This window comes from Gymnogyps californianus, chromosome 1 (genome assembly GCF_018139145.2).
Source record: "Gymnogyps californianus isolate 813 chromosome 1, ASM1813914v2, whole genome shotgun sequence".
Lineage (NCBI taxonomy): Eukaryota > Metazoa > Chordata > Aves > Accipitriformes > Cathartidae > Gymnogyps > Gymnogyps californianus.
In genome coordinates this window covers 71171350-71192378 of record NC_059471.1, presented here as the reverse complement: position 1 = coordinate 71192378, position 21029 = coordinate 71171350, and the positions used below count along the sequence as shown (strand labels likewise).

Here is a 21029-nt window from a genome sequence, read left to right as displayed (position 1 = left end):
ACTGAGGTCAGACTAATGATTCGCTTAAGAAGATTTTTGTCATCGTGCTTCCAAGGAGAGCAAACTGCTTGCTGGAGGCACTGCAATTCGGCCTTTTATTGTCATCATTCCTCAGCAGCGCAGCTGGCCTTACGAGACCTAACTATATCAAAAGATGAACTACGCACAAACCAGTTTGACTGAAACAACTGTAACTACTCTTGTGAAAGGTTGAAATGAAACAGGTATAGTGCCAGCATGAGAAACATACCCCAGGAATCTTCATAGTCGGATATTTTTCTAAGTCAGTACACTTCCGATTTTATAAGCACGCTTTTCAGTTTGCAGGTCCTTTAGCTTTTCTTCCTGCTTTCTGCCAGATCTCAGGTTTGATTCTTAAGAAAGCTTTTGGTTTTACAGGTATTACATAAAAGCTGAAGTACTTACCACATTTCTCCTCTCCAGCATGAATATTGCGCTGCAGGTATCAGCAAGACACAATCCACAGACTGACAAGACTTCTCTTGATAATGCCTTTTGGTTCCTCCTTGAGCTAGAGTTTAAACCCTCTCAACATTTACTACATCAATGTTCAGTTTTGTGTTAAGGAAGAGGGAGAAGACTTAGGTTTTAATATTGAAGAGATATTTAAAAAGGCAGTTCTGGAAATGCTGATAAGCTTCTTTTGGAGACATAAATGTCCCTATACATTGTTTGGTTTAGTTGTGGGTTGTTTTTTTTCATTTGTTCAGTTTTGGAGATGGTTGGTCAGTCATATTCCATTCTCATGTGCTTCTTGTAAGATAAAGGCATCACAAAAACTTGCACCTGCTGGTGACATCAGAACTACAACCTGACAATTTTCCAGTAAACCTAAAAGTTACACTCCTACAGGGAAGAGGCAGATTATTTTGTTTTTAAATTAGACATTAATAGGAATTTTTTGAAGGAAATTTAGGGTGAAACATCTGCTCTGCAAAGTAGAAGTTCAGATTATGTTTCCCCAGCTGAAACCTCTGTCATTTCTGGAACATTCATTCTAAAATTAAAAAGTTATTGCTTCTATTGAAGCTCAATTTAAGTTAGAAAAAGAATTGCATATTTTCTTAAAAACATTCCAAATATACATTTTAAAAACAAAATGCACTCTAAAACAAATGTCTAGTAAAAGACACTGTTTTAAGCAACCTGTAGTAACAGCTTTACAAAAGAAAATTGAGGAATGTAGCATATTATTTATAACATGACAACGCTAAAATCCTAAACAATTCACTTAACACTCTTAATAAGTAGTGTTTTAAATATACATATTTCTTTACAAAACAGTTTAGCAATTCCTTATACCACTTACAGTATATAAATATTTGAATAAGAGGTCATAATGGGAGATGCCAGGGTTTATATTTACTCTCAGATGCTTCAGGTTTCTTAAGTGTTTTACTATAAGGCACAATACTGCTAATCTAAAAGAAACGAATAAAAGCTAATGGCAAACCCAGACAAAACTCCTAATGTGGAATATCCAAGAGAATTCCAGCATCTCTATGCAAAGGAAAAGAAAAAAAAAGAAAAACCAAACCAAACCAAAACTTTATAGATCCTAAGAAACAGTTTCAATTTGTACATAACAAAGCAGGACAGGATGGGAACAGGAGTAAGAAGGAATTAAGTAAATTCTTATAAATAGACTAATAAATATATTTTAGCCATAATTAGCCCTTTACCTCTGTTCTACTGAGTTTAAGATTGAAAGAGGTAACCAGTGTGCATATACCTAAATAAGTCTACATGCTCAGCACGTGAAGACCACCTAGCACAACCTATAGCCAAATTCAGTATAAAAAGCTAGCAAGATGGAGAAAGTCTCCTTTTCTCTCAGCATCCACTCTGAGTAGAACACATTACAAGATCAAATTAGTATTTGTTACATGCAAGGAAAGTTGCAACTAGCAATTTTTTCATCACAAAAAAGGATATGCAACATATCCGTGAAGTTATTTGATTCCTTCAAGGTTAGATTATGTCTTTTCTAAGAATATCCATCTCCAATTACAACAGATCAGAACTTTCAGAACATTTTAATAGTTGTAGTCTTGTAAGTGTTCTCCATGTGTACATACTGAATGTAAATAGTGCATCCAAAATATTTATCTGTTAGACATTCTACATTGTTTTCACTGCCTAGTCTTCATCTTTGTTACAGCCCTCTGGAACACAATGACATTGTAACAATGCTTACAGAAAAAGGGTTATTGCATCTTTTTTTAGGATGAGACATCCAGAGGAGATTTTATAAAATCCTCCTGTGTACAAAATTCTTAGTTATTAGCCCTTTTGGAACACCAGCTAGAAAAGCTTGAAAGGTAAAATAATTTACATTGTTATTTTTTCCATTAACTAGACAAAAGTCCATACTAATTAAATAAAAAATAATAGTTCTTCAACAGTCTATTCAAGATATCTTCCATGAAGCAGTTCAGTGGGAATTTCCATTAGATAGATGTTCTCCATGCCGGTTATTACTGACATCCACATCTAGAAGTCAGGAATTAGAAGAAAAATTGTTTGTTGATTTACCATTTTAATATGTGTTATCTGTTACCTTAATCCAAACTCTGGCAACAAATTTCATATTCATATATACCTAAGGTTCTCAAGATTCTCTGGGTAAGTAATCCTCCTAAGACACTGTTTACATCTTTTTTTTTTTTCTGCCCCCCTCTCAAGACCAGTTTTCTCCAGCTCAATAGAATTCTCTCAAAATCTACCTGCTTGTATTTTTTGAACATCAGTAGTAAGTGACACCACTCAGTCTAGTCCACACTGCAATACTAACACTACTAACATCAGTTAGAGACTGGCTTCTTCTAATGCAATGACTGGTGATAAGGATTGTCAAGTGATAAACTAAATTATTACTTACCAAGTAATGCTGTGGTTTCACCTGCGTCCTCTTTTAAACTGGTACACTGCAATACAGATTCATTAGTGGAGGAAGCTGACAATTCGCTTACTTCGTTTCTGTCATCGTCTTGTAAAGCAATACTTAGACTTCCAACTGAAACACTGCCACTTATTGATTCAGGTATTTGAACTTCAAGTACATCTTCAGGGTCCCCCTTCAAAATTAAATATATTTAACTGACACTTTTGTCTACCATTAGGCATCAACATTCCTCCGTGTTACCACTTTGTAACCTCACCTTATTGGAAAAAAGACCTTTTTTTTTTGCGTATTATCTATGCACTCACAGGTACAGTGTTGAGCAGTGTCTGCTTTCAATGTTATTGTCTGACTGCAAAGAAACAAAGCCAAGCAAAAGAAAAGCCACTTTTTCAAAGCCACCCCAAAGCCAAGAGCAGCAACAGGAAGACTCAGCCCAGCCAGCCTTTTGGATGGAATATTTCAACACTGTAGCAAGAGTATTGCTGCAGTCTGGTTAGGAACAGGCTCAGCACATAGGAAGTCTTCACTGAGCAAACCTATTGATCCTTTATGAGTTTGTGGAAGCCTCTGTTTTTCATGATAGTAGTTGGGCAAGCTTAGACTTTTTTTTTTTTACTGGGGTGTGCAAACACTTGATGTCAGAACAAACTTCCCTCCTCCTCTACCTCCAGCCTAACTTTAAGTCTGTTCCAAAAACGCAAATATGCTGGCTTGTCACTTTGCAGGAACAAAACATCTGCAGCACAGGCAAAGGAATTTATTTCACCTATTGTACAGCATGAGCTATTTCTGATCCATTCTGAAAGTCAATATGAAGTCCTACTACATGCACAATTCTGTTCCTCAAATTAAACAGACTACCTTCACTAAGCCATTGCCATTGATATACCGACATTATTTATACATAAGTGTACTGCAGTACAAGTAGCTATTCTGTGGGCTTCATAATCAGTATTATTCCCCTCAAACAATTTGCAAAGGCCCATCTTAAGATTTAAGAAATTCTAGGCTGATTCTTTCTTTAGCACCAAAGCAGCATATTTTAAATGTACTGAATTTTAATAAGCTATAGAACTGCTACAATTGAACGCAAGTTAAGACACGTGATACTAATCTCTATGTGTGTGGGCAGGGGGCATTAATGATTTTGGTTTCCAAAACTTATGCAGTTAAATGAGCACTGAAACTACAAGATTCAACAATGCTCTACTAAATCAGACATGAACTGCAGTTCTTTTTCTCCTAAGAAATAGCATAATGCAGAACTAGACCACTGAAGTCCACTCTTTACAAAACAAAAGCCAGGTAATAGGTCTTAGTGCATTCTTTCTACTTTGAGCCTTTAAAAATTGAAGCATCTGAAGTATTCTCCATAAAACTGAATTGACCCTTCAGCCTCTTTGCAGAAGGTTTAGTAGATTTCTATAATAAAGCTGCACATTCTTGTCTGCAGTTACATCACTCAGCGAGCACACTGCTGAAAGAAGCTGTCTTGCTCTTTGCACTTTTTTTCCCTCACATCAGTACAAAATTCACACACTCCACAAACTAGATTGGGCAACCTGGATCAGGCTGAAAACTAAGCTAGAAAAAATACTCAATGATTTCCCACATTATTAGCTTCAGTGGGACTTGAATGATTGATGCACAAGCAGGACACATTTCCCTCACTCCATTAGAAAAAAGAACTAGGCTTCTGTATTTAATATAATCCCATTCAACCTGCTTTCCAACATTAATTTCGCCTAACAAGCAGAGGAGGTATTACTCCTCCTGGTTAGGCTTGGTATCAGTATCCTCTGCAACAGCATGAATTCAGGGAACAGAAAGTGTTCTGAAGGTTCAGTATTTCAGTTTTCAGCCTGTATACAAAAGGATATATCCTTCTGCATGTAACACAAGTTACATCAACTCCAAGAATTGAAAGTGAGCAAAAATAAGCCGCTAACATAACAATATTAAAGTAATAATAGCTATTTCACATGGCAAAAAGATTGCAACTCTTGGGTAAAGTCTGACTTAATACACAGAAGCACCACAATCTGGTATATATATATTACATAGCAAGAGTATTGTCACCTTTGACAAAACAAAAGTAATTCATAAAAGTCTTCCATAGATCTGCTAAGTCTCTGCAACGAAATAAGAGAAAAGCTAGTCAAAACACAGACCTAGTCTATGAAAGGAAGGTCCCTGAAACCAAGGAACACCTATTTTCTGAAGGTCTCGTAGATCAGTAGAAGAGAAAAGAGGTACATTCATGCCTATGGCATTTTAGTGGAACTCAAGACTATTTATCAACAGTGTCCAAGTAACCTACCGCATGTGTCTTCATCTCTCTTTTCTGGTGCTGTCAGAAAGAAATGAGAGCACATCATTTTCTCTACTTAACCAATTTCTGGTGAATGTCTTTAGGAAGGTTCTAAGTACTGGCTCATTTACAGGGATAAAACACTGGGCATATGTGGAAGTACACAAACACTCAAGACAGAAAAACTATCATTTCTTCCTTTGAATCGCAGTTCTCAACAAGATCAAATATATGCTCTAGATCTATTAAATTAAGTTATATTTTTGCACCTTGGGCAAACTGCCTCACCTCTGCTTCAACTTCGTTACTATCATCAGCTGGAGATAGAAAAAATTGGTTATCACAGAGTACACAGGATTCATAAGCTGCTCAATACACTGTTTAAGCTCTTATTCATAAAATTCCCTTATTTTTCTGGTTCTCACTCAATTACTCTTGCATCTTTGCCCAGCTTCTTCAGTCTCGTCAAGTAACAACTGTTCTCATTCTGAACAGTTCCATGAAGTCTTGCCTCCTGCACTGTACCTCTACCTTGAAGATTAAAGTAAGTGTGCAACATACCCAGTATCCCAAAGCTTTGATAACATCTAGTTTACACATTGGACAAGTTCGGTGGTCCAAAAGCCAAGGGTCAATGCACGTTCTATGGAAGATGTGCCTAAAGAAAAGAAATGCCCTTTAGAACTTACTATGAAAGCCACACGCTATTCCTTCAAACAATGTGCAACTTACTACATTAAAAAATAAACCCATTCCTTTATAACCTTGACAATTAGCTACTGCTTAATTTACTAGGACAGACATAGTTCTGGAAGCATCTTCTTTCATGCTAGCTTTCTGAAATAAGAGATGTTACTAACCACAAGGACACCAGAGTTACCCGTTCAACAGTGTACAGTTCTAACTCAAAGCTCTACTTCACTCCTTCACTTCTCCCAATTGCTCCTTTTTCCTGCATAGATACAAAGTGCTACATGGTCTCCCAGTGCCCTTCAACTTGTACCAGGCCATACAAATGGCACAGCTTCAGCTCTGCCACCAGAGTTTCAGAAGAGTTTCCAGAAAGCTCATCACATATTTCTTAGGGAAAACATGCTAAAGAGGAAAGAATAATTGTATCAACTTACTTGCATGGCAGAATTCGGACAGTGTCTTTCAGTTTATAGTTTTCAATGCACACAGCACAGTTTTCCACATCAACATCTAAACCCTAAACATGACAACACATTTAAATGCATTACATCCATATTTCATTACAGAACAAGCTTTGTGTAATAGCTAGCTTCACAGAATGTAAAATGTATAAAATGGTTTAGCAAATAAAAATATCTCCCTCATTTAATTCAAGATTCCATCAAGAGGTGATTTGATCAAGTGGTACCAAATAGTAAAAGCAGCCAAACCTGGATTTTCTAATTTAAATAGCTATACATGGTACCTTAAGTAATTCGTTAAGTCTCAAACATTGGTTTTGCTCATGGGAGCACAGTAAAGTTTCAGTTTAACTATAAAATGAAGAAATTTTAAAAGAGGTCAGCACAGATGAAAGCGCACAATCTAATTCTTAACTGATGCTCCCAAAGACTTCCAAGTGCTTAAGTAGGAAGAGATGCTTGGGGTTGAATACTGCAAACCCCTTTTCCCCCCACTTTCTTCTACCACATCCTAGCAGATATCCCTTGGTAGCTAGAAGAGGAGAACTGAAGTATGCAATTTGGGGTGGTTTTTAAAATTTCTCCCCAAGCTCACACCAGAGACTGTCAAAATGCAGTATTTCCCCACCTCAATCTGTTTCTTTCTAAGGGTTAAATATCTTTCCTAACAGGTCTTACTGTCTTCTTGAAGCCATGCTTATAGTTGCAGTACAAATATGATGGATATCTCCAGATGCAAGAGAAATAATTCAATGTTAATTGGGTTGTATAAAACATAAGTATTAGAAGGACAGTGGGCCAACTTCCTCCCTTTCATCCCCCACAAAAAGATTTTTTGTTTACTGCTTACTGAAGCACTTCAATTTCACTCAAATGAATTAGTACTGCAAGCAAACTTCAAGTTCAAGGCAAGTTTTTCCCTCCTTTGCATGCTATCAATTTACATAATTAATGCCTTAAATTCCCAAGTCAAATTAAGACTGTTTTTACATAAGCAAAGTTAAGACAAGTACTTATTCTATAACAAATATTTTTTACTCTGTACAAGAGGCAAAATCCAAGCACACCATATGTAGCACATACTCAAATGAGTGTCCATTTTACAATAATCCCATAAGCTTCTCAGGAAGGATCTACATGATAGCAAATACACTTTTAAAATATTGACCTATTTTTAGTTAAATACCTCAACCCCAAGTGAAGTGATCATGTAAGACTGTACTGTGTCACAATAAAAAATATACTCTTTAAATGGCTGAAAGGAAATATTTAAAGAAAAAAAAAATGTAAATTTACGGAGTAGACAGGACTGTATTTCCAGATAAATTTACATCAGTTCATGAAAGTACCTCTGCATCAGTAAGTTACAGAAATTTGCTGACACTAGGCCGATTCAAATCAAATTAGAAGACATGATTTACCAAGCAGAAAAACTATTTTAATAGAGAGATTTTAACCTTATCTCATTCTACTTTGCTTAACTAACATGGCATTCATAGTTACAACCAGCATACTGTATAACAACTTAAATTCCCTCATTTTATTTCTTTTAGTCAAGGGTATATCAATGGGAAGGAACTACCTGGTACACTGCAAAAATCTTACAACAAATTCTTTTTAGAGGTTTGCTGAACATCAACTTAAAAGTGGTTAACATCTTCCTTGTGGTTCTCACCATAGGTTTCATCATGACCCTTTTACATCCATTTCTTCCTATGCTGATGTCATGCTTTGATACTGCTTTACACAAGCTTTGGTTCAATTCCATCTTTCTTCATCTCTGATCTCACCATTTTATGAACAGAAGTATGAATATGCCTCTGTTCACAGCTTGAAATAGATTACTTTTTGATGGAATTTAGAATATAATTAAAAGTAACAAATACTTGTAAAATGCTACTCAAATATGCTGAATGCATAAAAGGAAAAAAGGCAAGTTCAAAGACAGTTTTGGGTTTTTTTAATTTCAAAACCGATTTACTAAATGAAGGACATATTCTCTGTAGCATGTGACCTAAGCTGAACAGCTTCTGTTGAACTACGGCTTTTCAAGTTCTTACATATAGATGTCCTTTCTCACCTCAATTTTGTTCATGGATTAAAAAAAACCCTAATCTTTGTTTTTCATCTCTGAGCAAATCAGTCCCTAAGTAAAAACTAATCGAATAAGACAAAGGTTGGGGGAAAAAAAATGCCTATGTAGTAGCAGGAGTCTAGTCAGAAGCTAATTTAGCATCTAGAAACTCCGACTAAAATAATATTTTCTTTCAAAACCTTGGCTTTTTCTACTGCAGTTATTCTAATACAGCTATGAGTTTAGGCCATATGCTATCAAAGCTAACTTTGAAAGCTGTTTTAATTTTTAGAATAGATTTTAATACACAGAAATGTACTTCCAAAAAATTTATGCTTCAAGTAAGTCTATACAGCTCCTTAATGTATGGTATGTCAAGAGATGAAACAGGTGTTTCATTTTTCAAAGCTTTTTAGATTTCTAAGGCCTTCTGATCAATAAAAAGATGGATGTTCTTTTAAGAAAACAAAACATTACATCAGCTGTAAGAACTGTGCAATCGATAGGTCCTAGGAAGTATTTTGCAATCCACTTGTTGATGTTTTCAAGTGCTGAAAAGATGTCAGTGTTTCCTCATCTTTACAGTACCAGCCCTGTAGTCTCCTGCAACATTCTGTATAACCAGATATTATTTGCAACAAAACAGCCTTACATTTCATAAGTAGTTCAAATTTGACTCTTCAATTTTGAATTCTGCCTTCTAAGCAAAGGCCCTAAATGAGCCTAAAATTGTAAGTCAAACTGCAATTATGTTGTGAGCATTTTAGTTTAAGTTCTATAAAGACATTACAACAGTTTTTAAATCATACAGCAATAACCAGAGCCACTGAATTACCTTTTCTCCACGTTTCACAGTATGCAGCTGAAGCTGGCTGATTGCTTTCTTGGTTTCTTTCCTATGTCCCTTGAATAAAGATTTTAAGTATTAGTACACAAGTTAGTTTTAAGAGTTAGATTTCAAAGCTTTTAAATACTTTCCATGTGAGTTACTAAGTCTTCTGAATGCATCTAAAAAAATTAATCTCTGGCTAAGTAATTTGTTTACAAAATACTTCCAGCCAGCAGATGTTGAAGAACTGCAAGTTTTGCATTCTTGGGGCACAGCAGCGAACATTATCTATCAGCATACTGCTCTTACAATGAACTCAACCAGTGCAGAACTATGCCGAACAAGCTGACATACGTAGCCTTGTATCGTGACTGCCTGCATTAAGGGCCATCCCGCACAGGAAAATTGGAACTAATGTAGGCTTTAGAGGCAATCAGAGCTCAAACAACAGCCGTATAACCAGACCTTCTAGTTAGGCAAGCCCATGAGCAAGCACACCAGCTTGAGAGAATGTGGAATCCTGCTGGGCAGCCTACAGCTGGCCACCAGGTCAAAAGGCTGCTTGTAGCTATTAATACGTCCCCCCTCAGTAAAACAGTCTCACACATTATACAAAGCTTTGCACTGAAAGGACACATTATGCAAAGGAGATGACAAGAAAGGCTTAACAGACATGAGACACCATACTGGACTTCTATACAGTAACAGTCCTAATTATGCTTAGAGGGGAAGCAAGAAAAGAAAGTAGCACTGTATTCCAAGACAAAGTGCTAGCTACTGCTAGAAATTGAGAAACTAAACACTCCCAATTAACAGATGGTGATCTGTCTAGCAGCAACCCTCACTGATGAAATACCATAATGGAATAAAAAAAATGTAATGGCAGCTTCTCTGTAATGATAATTACAATGACATATAATTTTACGAATTTATAGTATTGAAAATTGGGATTGTTTTTATGGTGTTAAAAAGAATTAGTCTGAAAGTTCTCTCAGAAATGGACAGACAACCAGCAGCAGCAGTCTATTCCACCTTCTGTATCAGCTCAGGGTTTTCTGCACAGTCCTGTTTCATCTTCAGTAGCAAGGAGGTCTTCCAAAGTTTTACTGCTAAACTGATGTTAGAATAAATCTTAAGATACCCGTCTTCACCTTCACTTAGCAGCTACACAGTAGCTTGCTTTAAAGCACGGCATACTTAACTCCCAAGTTTTAATTATACTGCAGTCAGCAAGACAAGCAAAGTAAGATTTGGGTTAGAAAAGTGGCTTTGTTTCCAAAATTCTTTTAAGACTCCTAATGATGTATCTTGACTAAGATCTTCAAAACATTTTCAAACTTTGCATAATTTTGTAAGTTTTTGTTTTCAATGGTCATTTTAAAAGAGGGAGAATTGAGAAAGTGGCATAACCTTCTAATGCTAGACAATTTCATTTAATTAAGAAGCATTTAGATGACAAGCCCAATGGCAAAATCTATAAAGAGCCTGTGGTACATATTTCTGGGAAACATCACATTCACCCTAAAAAACACTCTTAAAACTATTCATAAAGCATGTGAACTTCCCTTAGGGTGAACTATCCTAAAGCCAACAGGAAGGAGCAACTTTCTTCACCAAAAAACTGTTACAACACAAAAACACACCCCTTTTTCTATAAATACTTCTCAAAAATGTTGTTTTCTTGAAAGTATTCTCAGAATGTAAGTTCTAAGACTTACAGCTTAGAAAAAAAGACTCTAGGGAACCAACTTTTCAAGGAGACCACAAGTTTTACCAATACAGAAGTCCCATGTGTTATCCTCAGTTACTGAAAATAGAAATTAAGTATTTTCCTAGAAGAGTTCTGTAAGTCCTAATCAGAGCTCAGACTCCTGAAGGCAAACGCAAATTCCCTTCCCTGCTCCCCCAAAGCTAGAATCTACATGTTCAAACAAAAGGCAGGGGAAGTCCACATGATAAGCAGTCATTTGAAACAACTTTTTTTTATTCTGAACTGAGGATAAAAAAAAAGAGAACAGCTTGCAAAGAAAAACAAGTGCAACCTTCTTTTTTACTGTTAGTAGAGAACTACGATAGAGCTGCTGATGACCATGGAAGGAACCTGACCTATTTGCAAGAGTTGAAAAGCACAGGGAAGTGCCATTCTAAAATATTTTCTAAACTCAGCTGGACTAGGTCCTCAACAAATCCATGTAAGTTGCTCTCTTGAGTGCAGGGGTTTGAACCAGATAGCCTCCAGAGGTCTCTTCCAACCTAAATTATTCTATTCTATGATGAAATACTTCCATCAGGGGGAAAAAAGCAAAGCTGACTTTTTTTTTTTAACCTATCAAAGAACAGGAATGTGGAAGGGGCAAATAAGGAGCAAAGCTATTCCTTCCCGATCTTCCCAGTACTCCCACCGCTCTCAGCACTTCAGGTAGTCCAAGAGAGCTGAATCTCACCACATATGCTCCTTCTAGTCTGCTGCAATGCGGTACTCTACAAGTATCAAAAGGAGTTTTCATAAAGCTTTAGAACCAAAAATTCTAGCCCTAACTACTTGTGGGTCTTATTAAGAAAAATATTTACCATGGTCTCTTTCCCTTAAAAAAAGTCTGGTTAGGGAAGCTAGTACTTTCAGGATGAAAATTACTGAAGAATGAAAATAATTTTTAGTGTCAAAAGGAAGGAAGTTAGGTGACAAATCACACAAGAAGCTGCCTTTACTCAGTTGTTGACAAGTGGCTAAATATATTTCCCACGACTTCATACGAGTATCTAATAATTATAACAGCCAAACTTGTGATGTCAATTAGCACACTGCTTATTAGCCTCACTAACCATTACTGAGTAGCATTCACAGATAGCAAAGTAGCAAGAAGACACAGATCTTCAAGAATGCTTCAATAAACAAGCAAAGTTAAGCAACTAATTTGACATGAGAAGACGGTAAATAGTCTAAAGCATTATCTCCAATTACCTGGTTTCCAAACTGTGATCCTGTATACAGGAAACGTTGTATATAGTAAAATATGAGCCAAGCAAGCGATATAATCATCATGGTGATGAAGGCGATGGCTACAAACACAACCGACTGACCACTAATATATTCCTGCACGTGTCGCGTGCCAACAACAATAGTCATTTTTACTGGAATCCCTCTTCGTACTGGCTCCAATATCTCTATTCCTTTTGGATAGCCAACCATTATCACCACTGTATTTCCTGTTCCTGTTGGAGGGGAAAAAGAAAAAAAAGTCATCACAGTAAAAATTTAGGTATTCTGGCTTGATGGTAATTTGGGCCTCTTCAATTAAGATCAGCGAGCAAAGTTAAAGGAAAACTTCTGAGTTTTTTTTCGGGTGTAGCAGACTTCATATAAAGTTTACTAGTAAAGAACCCTTTATGTACTTTATGAAACTCTCAAACACAACATAAACTTCAACAGATGCATCATGACTGTTCAAGGCCCTATACTCCTCATTCCACACAGTGAGGTGGGACATGGATGCCATGCAAAAAAACAGGCAAGTTATACACATCTCATCTTGAAGTTGCTGAAGCTCTAACATGCAACTCAGGAACAGCTGGTCTTTTATTTGTCAGTGGGAATTTTAGCTGCAGATGGAGACAGTATGTGAATACCATGAAGATACACATTCAATTAAGTTTGAATCTGAATCCATAGCACAATTACACTGGATATGTGAGCAAAAATAGAAAAAAGATTCAGATATTTAATATTAAATTACATTAAACATTGAAATATTTAAAGGTTCTTCAATACTAAATATTCAAAATGTAATGAGACTTCACAACAAGGACTCGTCAAGAAATACTTTGGGACTCTTTTGGGAGCATAGAACCAAAGGATTTTTATTATATTAGAACTCTAAAGCACTCAATCCACATGAAAAAGCATCTAATTAAAAAAACGTTTAAGCACCATACTGCCATCAAAAATGATAAGGTACTGTCAAGACCGACTAGCAGAAACCAAAGATCCTCTGTGACTAGAGTTTTACTCCGTTTTGTCTGGAAGCATCTCCAGTATTGTCTCAGAAACATCTAACCTAAGTATTACAAAATAAATGACAAACAGCTGTACCTGTTAAAAGTGTCACCTTTTCACTGGTCTATGCTATTTTTATTTGAATAGTTCTTACTTTGTACGTACCAATGCTGCTATACACCCTTGGTAAGTCATGGCTTTATAGCTTACTTTGTACTCCTGCCTCCGAGAAAAAGTGAAACTAAGCTTGATTCAGAGAGAAAGTAGAGGAAGAAGACAGAAGAGAGGGGTTTTCCTAGCTGGAAAGCTAAAGCTGTAATGTCACAGCTACCTTTAGATTCACAAGATTACCTACCTGCAACAAGACCTCCCACTGAAGATTTAAAGCCTTTTCCCCTCCCAGCTGTGTTAGATTCACTACTGAGAAGCTATGTCAAAAGAAATGGTTGCCTAATTTGTAACATTACATCAAGTGGGGATTTTCAAAACTCAAATCAGCATTCCGGACTCACCCACCTCCCTACCTACTAAGACAAAGAGTTATTTGCCTGAAATATTTAAAACAAACTCCTTTAGTTGAGACTGTTCTGGCTGTGACACCTCGTCAACCTGGCCACTCCGCTACCATGCCAAGGGGAATTTGCAGAAGTTTAACTTCTGTACACAGCAGCTCCTCCCTCCATAAGGTGCAGATGGTCTGCTGTGGATGAAACACTAAAGGTTCCAGTTGTTAGTTGAATAACACTCCTGTCTCAATGCCAGTTACCCTTTTTCAGCTTCACCTTACACAACCATCCCACTCTGGTCACCTACTGTAAGAACCATTATACCCATCTGCCAGATCCAGACCTAGCAAAAGAGCACATTTTCCAAACAGAGCTACATTTCTGGAAGTTTTGAGGATGGTGCGGAGAGACAAAGAAAAAGATGCTACTGGGGAAAGGCCCAACTCGTGCCTCCCCTCAGGCACCCCACTCAGCTTGCCAGCAGCACCCACCCAGCTCCCAGCACATGTTCCCTTGCCTGGTGGGTGCATTAGGAGACACAAAGCAGCGAAGCTGAAGACAAACAGGACAAATCCACAAGCAACTAGGCTCCACTAATTAGTTCTACTCACCAACAACATGCTGATCCACATGATACCACAAGTCCAAGCATATTAAGAATTGGTTAATTAATATTATGCTCCTCTCTGAGCCAGGAAGAAAGCATTACCAGAGAGTCTCATGAATCTCATAGGGAAGAGAGTGTGTGAAACACTCCTTGCTTTCTGACCCTGCACAACCCCACATGGAGTTAACAAGAAACAAACGTATGAAGGTAGAAATTTATCTCACATTGCTGAGAACTGTTATCCACATACTTAAATCAGGAGATTAGGTCCTATGTCCTTAATCAATAGTAAGAGTTACAAATAACAGGAGGGGTGCCTAAGGATGGCTAGTGAACAGTACCGCAGTGCTGGAAAGATTTATGTGGTTTCATTCAGGCTTGGGGAAGAAAAGAAAGTTTCAAGATTAGAGGCAGTCTGGATTTTTCAGTCAATAAAGGTTTCCTCCTCAATCCCAAAATCTTGAGTTAGTTTAGTCCTGCTATCTAGTTCTCTGCATGATTTCTAACAAAGAAGTATTTAAAAACCCCACAACAATCAGTAATGCCTTTCTCTGTTTTGTCACTAGCATGTCCAACTATCAGCCAGTTATTTCCTTGAAATGGAAGTCACGATACTTTTGTGCAATGGCTGCTAGACACTGTGACACCTTCTAGTTTTAGAACACAAGTATGCCATGCATTTTTAAATAAATGCCCATTAAAAGCATTTTAACAGTTTTAAAGACTTGGTGATGAACCTGCCATTAAAAATACATGCAACTAAACATGATGGCCTTGAAGGTCACGAGACAGAAGGAGGGGAAGAAAAAAATAATTGCAATCCACTATTACAAAAGGAACAAGAGCAGTCTTGGAGAAGCAGTTGCCCTGAGCAGCCTGTAAGACTAAGGGCTTTAACTCATTCCTCACTAATTTTAGACTTCTGTTCTGAAACACATTATTCAAAGACTGAAATGCTGTTGAGTCATTCCATCAGCTTCAACTGCAACACAACTCAGAGACCTCTAATCACATTTATAAAAGAACTCCAAGTGTCACATACACGTATCTACTGAGAGCATGTTCTGTTGGCTTTACCTTTCTATAACTTTCTAATTTTGCAATAAATAACCACATTTTTACTCTGCTAGAGTAAAACTGTTTTCTTTCCTAGGCTTGATTGAAGCTTCAGTGGAATCAGGTAGATTTGAAATCTGTTATGTGCTTTTTTTTTTTTAACATTATCATCCAAATAAAGCAGTGAGAGCTGACAGATCCTTAGGATACCTGGAAAGGAGGGCAAATTTGGAACTCTGAAGGTGAAGGTATGTTTCCTACCAGTATGCCAAGGCCAGTTTTACTGCTAGTATTGCTAGTCTTCTCTTGCAAAAGGAAACCAGCACTCTCCTGACGAGGGAAAGTAGTACAGGTACAGATCTTTATTGCAGGCATCCCAAAGTATCACATTTATTCCCATTCATGGCTACAGATAACAAAGATAATTTTCTATCATCTAGAAACCAATTGCAGACATATTCTAGGTTTTGTCCTCATGAAAGCTCTCAGAGTTTCAGCACCTTCATAAAAATGTTTGAGGTCAGTCCTCAGATCTATTTAAGCATAGGCACCCTAACATTGCCACAATCAACACTGAATGTTCTCTTTAGCTCCTGGTCCAAATGAATGTCCCTTATCTTTACCAAATGCATAACAGTACATTAACAATCCGATGACAAGCTTTGTCTCTACCATCTACCCCAAGCTCATCTCACCAAATCCCTGGTGCGTGTTGTGTTTTCACCTGCCTCAAGAAGGAGGATGCGTAACCAGAAGAGCCAAGTAGTCAAGCAATCAACACTGGTACACATTCCTCTTTCCACATGGGCTTCCAACACGTATGCACTCTTACATATAAAATAAGTATAAGCATTTTGAAGTTACTCCTACTTCTTCAGAAAAAAATAGCAGCTCAACCTCATACAGTCACTGTCTGAGTTAAGCAAGCCACTGATTTCAGTTCTGTCCTTTCAGTAGTACGGTACCAGAAGCTTTCAGTAGAAAGCATCAGTAACACAGAAGTTACGCACCACTTGAGAATCCTGAGTAGTGCTGAAAGCAATGTAGCAAAGAGTTGAACTACATGCCAAAACAACCCTAACTCCGCCGCTTTGGAGCTGGCAAGAGCTTATAGAATCATGAGTACAAAGTCATTCACATCTGTTTTGTTCAATATACCTGCATCAAAAAACACGACAATGAAGGAAAGAATTAGTTGGGTGTATTTGGCAAAGCTGCACCAAATCAAAGACCGTTTTCTTTACGTAGCCAAAGTCACACACTCCAGTTAAGTCCCAAGCTTCCCTTAAATCCACAAGCCATGCACCAAAGCTCCACTCCAGACCTATCTCAAACTATTGTAGCCAGTCCTCCTTCCTCCTTTCCCCCTGTGTGTCAAGCACAATCATATTTTATTCTGTAGTCTTCAAGGAAACTTATGTTCTCATCAGGATCACCAAATCCTAGCTTTAGAGGGGATCTGGAGATGGCTGGATGCCCAGCATGAAGTGTAACAGGAAAAATATAGAACCAGAAGACCCTTTTTTCTTTCCACTGCAATGTACCTCTGCCTCCCTCTAATTTCTCGACTAGCACTGAGCCTCTAGCTCTCCTTAGTCTGCTCTCCACAATACTCCACACTTGTCCTCTCCCAGATTCCTCTCCAATCCCCTCCCAGCTAATATTTACATACAATACTTATTTTGGTTTTGGAAAGGAATTTGAAGCTTCTGTTTTATTAAGTTCACCACCACCACCAAAAATGAACAAAGTTGAGACTGCCTGCAAAGTCTATATTCCTGTAAAACTGATGAGTTTATACTATTCAGATTCAATAACTGAAGTACAAGTCCTTGAGTCATTCGGGTAAAATGAGTATCTTCCACTGGAAAAAGTCTCCTCAGCCACACATGAAGTTCTTTCACTATTACTTCTCTCGAAGAGGGAAGTTATCCAGCATTTTGAACAATGTAATTCGGGCAGAGAGCAAAGGCCTGAAAAACATGACACACATCAGTAGAGTCATATTTGAAGAACCTTCTTTTGGAAGGAGGGGCAGGATTGCAAGGCTACATACTCAAACTCTCGACTCTCCTGTTCCAGAACTTTAATTAAAATCCCTACTCACCACACTCATGAAGCTCACAAGGTACCCATGAAAAATAACTAAACTGCAGAGTATTTAGAATATTTGTCCTTTATCAAATGCTTTGACATCAGTTAGAGCAAATCACTTCTTTGCCTCATCAAGAATCTCTTTTTACTCAAGTTGGAATATGTCTAAAAACACCAAAAAACCACCACCAACAATAGCACACACGCATCACACACACACCAGAAAGTTCAAAGGCCAGGTTTTTCAGAAGGAGAATGAAAAGATGCAACTCTGTGATCAGAAAAGTTACCCATTTATCACCCTCGGGTAATTGAGCCTGCGCCTCTATCAGCCATAACCATTGTTCCATCTCACATCATTTTCAGTGCCACTAACTGCAAATTCATTAAGTGGATGTTCCTTATGCATATAACGTCACTCCTTAGTTACTGCAGGTTTCCCAGAGTATTTATTCTCAGCACTCCTCCCAGAAGCACGGTTTGTTGCCTCATGTGTCAGTTCACAAATCGCTTCACAGGAATGGCAAACTTGGATCCTGTAAAATATAGCTTTACCTTCCACATTCTTCCTTTCCTGTCTTCCACAGACTTTTCTTTCCTCCCTTCAAAAAAATCTAATATTTAAAACACTAACAGTAATTCTTCCCTATATTCCCAAAGCGCACTGAAAAATTTAAACATTTACATGTTTGAAGGTTTCGACCGTGAAACAAAGATTTGTGACTCCAGCAGAGCTAATGATTATATTGGGATATATTATTATATTCCTGCCCCATCCAAACCATCCTGAGGCCCAACCTGCATTTGCGAAGTCAGTATAAGTACAAGTGTATTCTTGTATATATACTATACTAAATCACACTCTTTGCATAGATAGAGCTTTTATCAGCAACATTCTGCCAATTTAAGAAGAAAAAAAACAACCAGCAGTCAGGGAGCACTTCTCTTTATACGACTGATAGATCTAACTATACTAGCAAGTCCAAACCTGAGCATAAACCCAAGAAGGTCTTCTGCAGCACAGAGATTATAGCAGAAAAGAGAAAATCATAAAAATTTGATAAAATAAGCAAGATGAGAAAAGGAGGAAGAGATTCTACAAAAAAGCAAATAATATTTATGAGAGGCTATGACAGGGCATGGAGAGGAATGTGGGAAAAATTCCCACAGGGAGGAAAAAAAACTTTGTACTGATTGGCCAATACAGAGTGACAGCACGAAAAAGAAACTGACAGCTGGTAAAGAAGAATGAATTACTACCCAATAAAGTACCTTAATTGCCACATGGGATCAAAATCGAAAGTACATCTTACCTAGCATCCCACCTCCACTTTCACAGTGGATTAAGAACACAAGAGATGGGCCAGGCTGACCTACCCAAGCAAGCAGCAGACTAAGAGGAACAGTAACCACGCTTCCAACCCCCAAGTTGGTGCCACTTGGTATTCCAAGATGAGACTTGTTTTCCACCCGTTATATCATATGTGCTATGAAGCAACAGCTCCCTAACTGAGATTTTCAGCTCACTATATTAAAGAAAGTAAGTTTGTTTTCTTTACAAACGCATTATGGTTCTACTTCAACCAAGTCCCTGGTCTTCCCCTTCCTCAAGACCAAGAATGATGGCCTGGGCATTAACAAACTCATTGTACCAGGACCATGTGAAACACATTTGCAGCATTTTTTAGTTTGCTTTGTCTTTGTATCCTTCTCTGAAGACCTTCCAGTTCCTCAGAAGTCTACAAATGCAAACAGATTTTACAGCAGAGTTTTGAGGTTTTCTCCCCTTTGATTTAAGCATTTAATGTGGTCATGCTCATAAAAATCCAGCAAGACTTCAGTGTCATAGCCCAAGCAGAGACTGCAGCGACAGAACATCTGGGTTCTTATCTCGACAAAAATCACAGATCCCTTCTGTAGGCTACAGACCATCAGCACGCTCAGACACGCCAAGTCAACATCCTTCTCTAGGCTTCAGTTTTCCTACTGCATTCGCAAGCGTTTAAGAATTACCTGATGCTTACACCTCTCTCTCACCCTTTACAGACCTGCGCAGGAGAGGACGATGAAGCTATTACAATAAAGCCTGTACCAAAAGCTATCTTCAAATAGCTACGGCTATGCCTTCAAAGGCACCAGAACGCATCTTCAGGATACCTGGCACGTTTCCGCACAGCCTGCGGAAAGCGGCCCGCCTGTCACCGCTGTAGCCATTCTGCCAGGGGGTACAAAGCAAAAAGGTACCTCTAAACGAAACCGTGCCCCCCCCCCCCCCCCCCCCCCCCCCCCCCATGCCTCCGACGGCGGTCTGTTACACGGCTGCCCGTTTCGATGGCTTCGCCGCATCTTCTCCCCGACACCCGGGCTTGCAACTTGGAAGACAGAAGACGGTCCCGGCATTTCCCCAGCGCGGTTTAAAGGAAGAGGAAACAAAAACCCGGCTCTTTGTACCATTTTTACGTGGTTTTCTGCCTCCCCCCATCCCTCACCGCACAGAGCCGCGCTCCCGCGCCACCGAGGCGGACCGGCGTTAGACAAAGCCACCCCCTCCCCAAACCGCCCCCCCCCCCTCCCGACCCCCCCGCAAGCGCGGGGAGCGCCCAGCCCCGTCCCCGCTCACCCAGGTGGGACATGGAGACGGTGCTGTTGCCGAAGCGGGCCTCGTTGTAGATGACCACGGCGGCCGCCCGCTTCCGCGCCGCGTTGGTGACCTTGTCCTTGAAGGTGCAGCCGCCGCGGGCCACCAGGGCGATCCAGGGCGGCGGGTCGCCCTCGGGGGGCCCGCGGCCGCCGGGCGGCAGCGGCACGTCGTAGTCGGTGTCGGTGGCGCAGCCCTCCATGTGCCGGGGCGAGGCGCCGCGGGGGATGCCCACCAGGCCCTGGGCGCTCTCCTTGGGCGAGCTGTCCCCGTAGCGGCCGCTCTCCGTGTTGCCCCGCACCGTGCGGTTGCTGAGCGGCTCCACGTAGGCCGTGCTCACCCACGCCGTGTACCACTCCAGGGCCCGCGCGCCCTCACCCACCGGCGCCCCCAGCGCCACCAGCGCCGCCGCCACCAGCGCCAGCCGGGCGCGCCGCACCATGGCCCGGCCGCCCGCCCGCCGCGACGCGACGCGACGCGGCCCGCCGCGAACAGGAGGAGCGGGAGGAGGCCTCTCCGCCGGTCCTCCGCGCCTCGCTCTGCCCCGCGGCCGCCCCGCGCCGCGCAGGTAACCCCCCCCCCCCGGCCGCCCGCCCCGGGCGGAGCCCGCCCGCCGCCGCGGCTAATGGCGAGGCGGAGGCCGGGCCGCCCCGCCCCGCCCCGCGCGGCGCACGCGCGGCCACGCCCCGGCGGAGGGGTTCTTCTCCCTTCCCCCTCCTTCTCCCCCCCCCCCGGGGGATGCCGGGAGGGGAAGGGAGAGAGCCGAGGCGGGGTGAGTGGCCGTTGCCGCGCCGCGAGGGGCGCCCCGCCCTCTTCACCGCCGGCCCCGCCCCCGGGGCT

The 21029-nt window shown here is 40.1% G+C and overlaps 1 protein-coding gene and 1 non-coding gene across 2 annotated transcripts; both read right to left on the bottom strand.

The window, feature by feature from the left end:
* Positions 1 to 116, bottom strand: LOC127029822 (small nucleolar RNA SNORD89). The gene has a single exon (XR_007768253.1). It is a non-coding gene; the product is annotated as a small nucleolar RNA SNORD89 (small nucleolar RNA).
* A 615-nt stretch (positions 117 to 731) lies between these two features.
* RNF149 (ring finger protein 149) lies at positions 732 to 20646 on the bottom strand. The gene is made up of 7 exons (XM_050915595.1): positions 20172 to 20646; positions 12257 to 12507; positions 9301 to 9369; positions 6365 to 6447; positions 5799 to 5895; positions 2903 to 3098; positions 732 to 2514 (listed from the first exon to the last, which is right to left on the bottom strand). Exons 1-7 carry the CDS (start codon positions 20629 to 20631, stop codon positions 2456 to 2458), a joined length of 1215 nt encoding a protein of 404 aa, XP_050771552.1. The 5' UTR covers positions 20632 to 20646; the 3' UTR covers positions 732 to 2455.
* Positions 20647 to 21029: the final 383 nt, after the last annotated feature.